A 5,946-nucleotide genomic window follows, 5' to 3' on the forward strand; every position below is an offset into this window, starting at 1 on the left:
CTGCTTGCCACGTTCTCCCGTGACCCCTGCGCCTCCTGCCTTTACCTCTTCTGGAAGGTCTGCCCCTATTGTTACCCCTGCTACCTTGCCCCACCTCGAAAGTCACCTTCGCCATGTAATCTTCCTTCCCAGTCTCCATTTCCCCTTCCCTGTGATTTCCTTCTTCTTCCTCCGTTCGTTCATGCTCCCTCTGTATGTTCCTCACCTCTCCATCCTTGGACAGCCTTTCCTTCCTACCTCCCTCTGCCATAACTTCCTGCCTTCTTCTAAAACGATACCCAGGGTCTCTCTACCAGACTGTTTCACTCTTCGCCACCTTTCCACTCTTTGACTTGTCAGTCTCACTATCTTCTTCTACTCTTGTAGATATACCGCCACCTATCCTTTGCTTCATCGACTCATTGCCGCCGTTCTTCTCCCCTGCCATTTCCATAATTCTCCCGGTTGCTTGTCTTGGTTTTCGGTCTCTCATGCATGCCGTCGTTACTTCTTCCATCATACTTCATCCTGATTTGGCTATTTGTTACCTGTATGCACCCATCTCCTTGTGCAGTATCCTTGTGCAGTTCTCTTTCTCCACCCCGATCGGGGTATGTATGTTAACATGATCATAACTGTGTTGTGTCATTATTATCCTGTTTGGTGATTCGATTTAGGTTCTCCCATCTTGTCACTGCCAGCTGAGTTGTCCATATGGTATCCACTTTTCCATCCGGTTCGTTGCATCCCCAATTAGCCAGGTAGTCTGCAGGCCTGTTGCCTTCTCTCCTGACATGATGAATAACCTTATACTCAATACGCTTCATTGATTCTTCTAGGTCCTGGATGAGACCCGCCATCCTCCAGCTCTTAGCCACTTGTTCCCATGACTTGCCATTATTTAGTTTTCTGATTGTCTCTATTACCAAATTTGAATCGCCTTCTATTTCTAGTTTCATGTATCCATTTCTTATTGCAATCCTGATTCCTTGATAGGCAGCCATGAATTTGGCTTCATTGTTACTCATTATACCTCCTCTGTCTACATAAATCCACCTGGTTTGACCTTGGCTGTCTCTGAAGATCCCACCATATCCAGCAGGCCCCGGATTTCCTTTTGACGCTCCGTCAAAATTAAGTTTGATGAAGCCGTCCTGAGGACGAATGAACACAGCTGGGCTTTGGTTCTTTATACCCTGTGTTTTTTGTTGCTGAGGGTGAACCATCCCTTGTTCCAGATTTAGCCTCCTTAAAATACAGTTCTCCTCATCCGTAGTTTTCCAATCTTCCTGATCCCAAGCTTCCGCTAGTATTGTTTCTCTTATTAGGTTTTGAGTTCTTTTCCATAACTCCTCGGGGAGGTGGTCTTACCTTGGAAAATCCTTCTATTTCTCTCTTTCCAGATGGTCCATATATTGAATCCCACTACCAGGTTCCATGCTCTTCTCACTACCGGGCTTTGAAATTGTCCCTTCCCCCATTGGAATAAAGTTAGTACTATGTCCTAGGGGTTACGGTTCATCTTTCCAAAGAGGCTTCTGGTCTCTTCCCATTGTTGCTGAGCTACCGGACAAGAATTTAAGATATGCTCCTGAGTTTCTACATTTTGTTTACATAAACTACATCTTGGTGGTCCTAGGAACCCTCTTTTCTGGATTTGATCCCATGTCAATATGCGTCTTCTTCCCACTAACCAGGCAAACATGGTGACCTTTGGCCACCACCTGTTCTTCCATAATTGTTTCCATTCTTGTATCTGTTCTTCCTGCGCTTGCTTAGACTTTATGGTGTATGCTTCTTTGATCGTAAAGGTGCCTTTTGTAGATCCGCCCCATCTGAGGATATCCGGTCCAGTTCTGTTTTTAATCCTTCTTGAATCCATCTCTTTTATTATCCTAGCTTTTAGATCCTCATCGATGTTATTATCCCATTCTTCAGGTTCTTTCCATTCCCTCCACATCTCATTTTCTCTTCCTTCCTTCCAGTAGTCTTTGACATAATTTAAGCCTTTGGCCTTGGCTTCCCTGTAAATGTTTTGCAACTCCTGAATTTCCACCATTCTTCCCCTCTGCTGCCAGGCTTCCTCCCAGAATTTTGCTATCCTTCCATTTCTTATTTCCCAAAAAGCATGCCTATTTATGATGTCTTTGTTCTGGCATGCCAACTCCCATATCGTAGATCCTTTTGGCATCACTTCCTTTCTCATGATTTCTTCAGCTGCAGTGGGCATGTTATATTTTAGTGTCCATATTTCTTTCCATAAGTCTTTGCCTCCATTCATCCAGCGCCACCATAGTTTCGCCGCTAGGACTTGGTTTAATATGAGTGGATCTCTTAACCCTAGCCCCCCTGCCTCCTTTGCTTTTGTTAGGCTGTTCCATGAAATTAAGGCCCATTTCTTCTGCTGTTTTGGCCCTCCCCATAAGAATTTCCTGAAGATTTCAATCATTTTGGTACAGACCCCTTTCGGTACTGCCATTACCGATAGGGGGTAGATTGGAATTGATTGGAGAGTCGATTTAAGAAGCACCAATCTTGCTGCTATATTAAGAGTCCTAAAGGACCAGTTATCTAATCTGTTCTTAAGTTTCTCTAGGGTGGGCTGCCAGTTAGCTATCCTTAGCGGGCTTACATCAAGCATGGTGCCCAGGTATTTTGTAGGTAGTTCTCCCTTTCTAAACCCCAACGTTCTTGTCAGATGGGATTTGACCATTTCAGGTGAATTGAAAATAAAGGTGCTCGATTTGTCCTTATTAATTTCAGTACCTGAAGCTTCCATGAATAATTCTAGGACCTCCTTTACCTTTTTGACCTCTCTCAGTGAGACCTTACAGAATATCATGATATCGTCTACGAACTGTTGGTGTGTGACAGGGATGTTGTTTCCCCATGGACGCAGCCCTTTAATTTTCCTCTCTCTCAGCTCTTTTTTGATGTACCTTCCCAATCCTTCAGCCGCTATTATAAACAAGAATGGAGACAAGGGGTCTCCTTGGCGCAGTCCTCTTGAAGCGTTAAAGGTCACTGTTGGTGTACCATTCAGGAGGATGGAAAAGTTAGGCATGGAGATCATGCTATGTATCCATTTCACCCATCTGTTACAAAACCCATAGGCCTGTAGAATTGATTCTAAATATTTCCAATTTAGGTGATCGTAGGCTTTTGACAGATCCAATTTGATCATCATGCCTGGTTCCTTTTTTTGTTTTAAAGTATGTATTACTTCTTGAGAAACTACCAGACCATCTAAGATTTGCCTCCCTTCCACGAACCCTGTTTGTTCTGGAGATATTATGCTGGAGAGGATTGGTTTTAGTCTTTTGACCATTAAGGTGGCTATAATCTTATAGATAACGTTACAGAGAGCAATTGGCCGGAAGCCCTCTGCTGTTTCTGAATGGGCAGTTTTAGGGATGAGAGTTAACAGAGTAGAGTTTAGTCCGGGCCATACCTTTTGTTGTCTGCGCGCTTCCTCCACAACCTCTAGGATTTCTTCTCCTATGAACTGCCAACATGCTTGGTAGAATTCCACTATATATCCATCTGGACCTGGGGCTTTGTTTCTTTTCAGGCCCTTCACTATTTCCTCCACTTCCTCTAAGGTTGCTGCCCTCATCAAGGCTAAATTTTGGTCCCTGGTTACTAGCTTTGGGATTTCATTGCTGATCCTGCCTATGGCCTCTGTTCTGTTCCTTTGGGGTTCAGTGAGTATACCTTTAAAGTGGCCTACAAGCTCCTGTTCCATTTCCTCATGCTGAGTTATGCGTTGGCCTTCCGTATTTTTAATTGAGAAGATCCTATTTCTCTGCCTGTGCTGGATCATGGCCTTATGAAAGAACTTCGTGTTCCTTTCTCCTTCTCTGAGCCACTGAACTCAGGACTTTTGTTTCCATAAGATCTCTTCCTGCTTTCTTCGCTCCTCTAGTTGGCCTATTACTATTCCTTCTTCTCTGCTTCTCTCTTCAGTTCTGCCTTCTAGTATATTCTCCTGTTGCAACTCACTCATTCTCTGTTCTAAGCGTTGCTGCTCTTTGAAAATATCCCTGAATTCCTCTTTATTCCATTTTTTTATTTCCCCCCTAAGTTCTTTCAATTTTAGTTGGAATGTTTGCATTTTACTTCTCCCACTTTGTCTGCTCGTAGTCCACCATTCTTCTACTTTTGGTAAAAACTGCTGGTTCCTGAGCCAAAATGATTCAAACCTGAATGGTCTTCTTTTGGGGCTCTGCTTGAGGTCGATTTCTAACTTTATTGGCCAGTGGTCTGAGCCTACTACTGGTAGAATCATGGCCTCTATGTACACATCTTTCATCATGATTTGTTCAGAGACTAGGAATCTGTCCAATCTTGAGGCTATTTGATTTGTTCCTCCTCTACGATTATTCCATGTATGGGTACCATTTATTGTTTGAATATCCACCATTCTTTGTTCTAATATCATATCTCTGAACGCTTCCATATCTGAATCTATCCTTCTCAATCCCCCTCTCTTTTCTTCTAAGGTTGTAATCATATTAAAGTCACCACCTATAATCCATGGCTTCTCTGGAATAAGTCTTCGTATTGCTTTCAGGTTTTGTAGGAATCCTTTACATTCTGTTGGAGAGTGTGGTCCATAAACTCCTGATAAGACTACCCATTCAGATGATCCTATCACCTTAAAAGTGCCTGAGAGGATCCGAGGGAGGCTTATCCAATTTTCAAATTGTATTTCCTCCGGGTTCCATAGGATTGCCAATCCTCCTGCACTGCCTGTCGCGTCCTGCCCCATTATCTCATACCTAGTATTACCCCTGCTCATTATTTCTTCCAATTTTTGCATACTAATCTTTGTTTCTTGGACTATCATTATACTTGGTTTGTCTCTTTTTAATCTGTCTCTCAAATATCTCTGTTTACCTCTGTTGTTAAGACCTCTAATGTTCCAGCTTGTAATAATCATTTTAATAGTTTTGGGGGTAGTTGAAATACCTCTGATAGAGGTATGACTCTTCCTGAGTTCACCAGCATCTCTCCTACCTCCTGGATTGTCTCGCTCATCGAGCGCCTACCCCTTTTTCTTCCTCCTTTGCCAGAGTTGCCCATTCCCATGTTCTGATTCCCCTGCGTTTCTATCTGTTCCAATTTATTTGCTGTTGTTACCCCTGCCTTTTCCTTATATTTTTGAAATGCTTCTTTATATATTTGCTTCTGCTCCTCCGGAATGAATCTTTCATCTAACAGCCTCCATTCCTGCAGCAATTTCCTCATTATTCACTCCTCTTCTCCTCCTTTATCTTTTTGTGGGTCTATCTCCATTTGAGTTTGTTCATTTGTCTGTTCCCCTTTCTCTTCTGCCTCCCCGTGTTCTGTATCCTTTTGTCCTGATACCTGTTTTCCTGATTCTTTTGAATTTTCCATTGTCTCTTCGTCACTGTCTTCTTTTTCCATCTCGACTTCTTCTTCCTGGAGGACTTTGAATTTGTTCTGCATTTCCAGAGGTATATTTTCCTTTGGTATTTGTCTTTGGGGTTTACTGCTCCCTGATTTCCTTTTGTTCTGTACTTCTTTAAAACCCTCTTCCTCCCGTCCTGGTCCCTCTGCTGTTGCCCTCTCTTCTTCTCTCTTATCCTTTGCTTCCTCTGTTATGTTTAATGGGCATTGCCTGAAAAGATGACCGTATTCATGACATCATCTGCACCGAAACGGTATATGCTCGTAATCCACTGGTTGTTGCCAGATCTCATCATGATATTCCAGTTCAATGAAATCTGGGAGAGGTTCAGTTATATTCATATACGCACATATTCTGGCGTAGGACGTGTATCTCCCTCTTTTTGTAGATTCAGCTACTTTCACGAATGATCCTATAGCATTCCCTATCCCTTCTAAAATCTCCGGATCCCAAAACTCCATTGGAAGCCCGAAGAGTCTTATCCAGACCGGGGCTGCTAGCATTTTCTCTTTGTCTGGATTGTAGCAGTCTTC

General features: G+C 43.0%; 1 protein-coding gene across 1 annotated transcript; it reads right to left on the bottom strand.

Annotated features, from left to right (window-relative positions):
* Positions 1 to 608: 608 nt before the first annotated feature.
* On the bottom strand, positions 609 to 5,229 carry LOC149151375 (uncharacterized). Its single transcript, XM_089443139.1, has 4 exons — positions 4,951 to 5,229; positions 4,637 to 4,741; positions 1,674 to 3,847; positions 609 to 1,224 (listed from the first exon to the last, which is right to left on the bottom strand). Exons 1-4 carry the CDS (start codon positions 5,227 to 5,229, stop codon positions 609 to 611), a joined length of 3,174 nt encoding a protein of 1,057 aa, XP_089299265.1.
* Between the last annotated feature and the right edge of the window lie 717 nt (positions 5,230 to 5,946).

This window comes from Pinus tabuliformis, chromosome 9 (genome assembly GCF_031772625.1).
Source record: "Pinus tabuliformis cultivar Carrire ecotype Pingquan chromosome 9, CPIR1, whole genome shotgun sequence".
Taxonomy (NCBI): domain Eukaryota; kingdom Viridiplantae; phylum Streptophyta; class Pinopsida; order Pinales; family Pinaceae; genus Pinus; species Pinus tabuliformis.

Coding starts and splice junctions, on each gene's coding strand:
- LOC149151375 (XM_089443139.1), bottom strand. CDS start 5,229: ATGAGGAAATTGCTGCAGGAATGGAGGCTGTTAGATGAAAGATTCATT. Junction 3,848..4,636: donor TCCTCTCAGGCACTTTTAAG/GTGATAGGATCA, acceptor TCCTGAGTTCAG/TGGCTCAGAGAAGGAGAAAG. Junction 1,225..1,673: donor AAGGTCACCATGTTTGCCTG/GTTAGTGGGAAG, acceptor TATTTTAAGGAG/GCTAAATCTGGAACAAGGGA.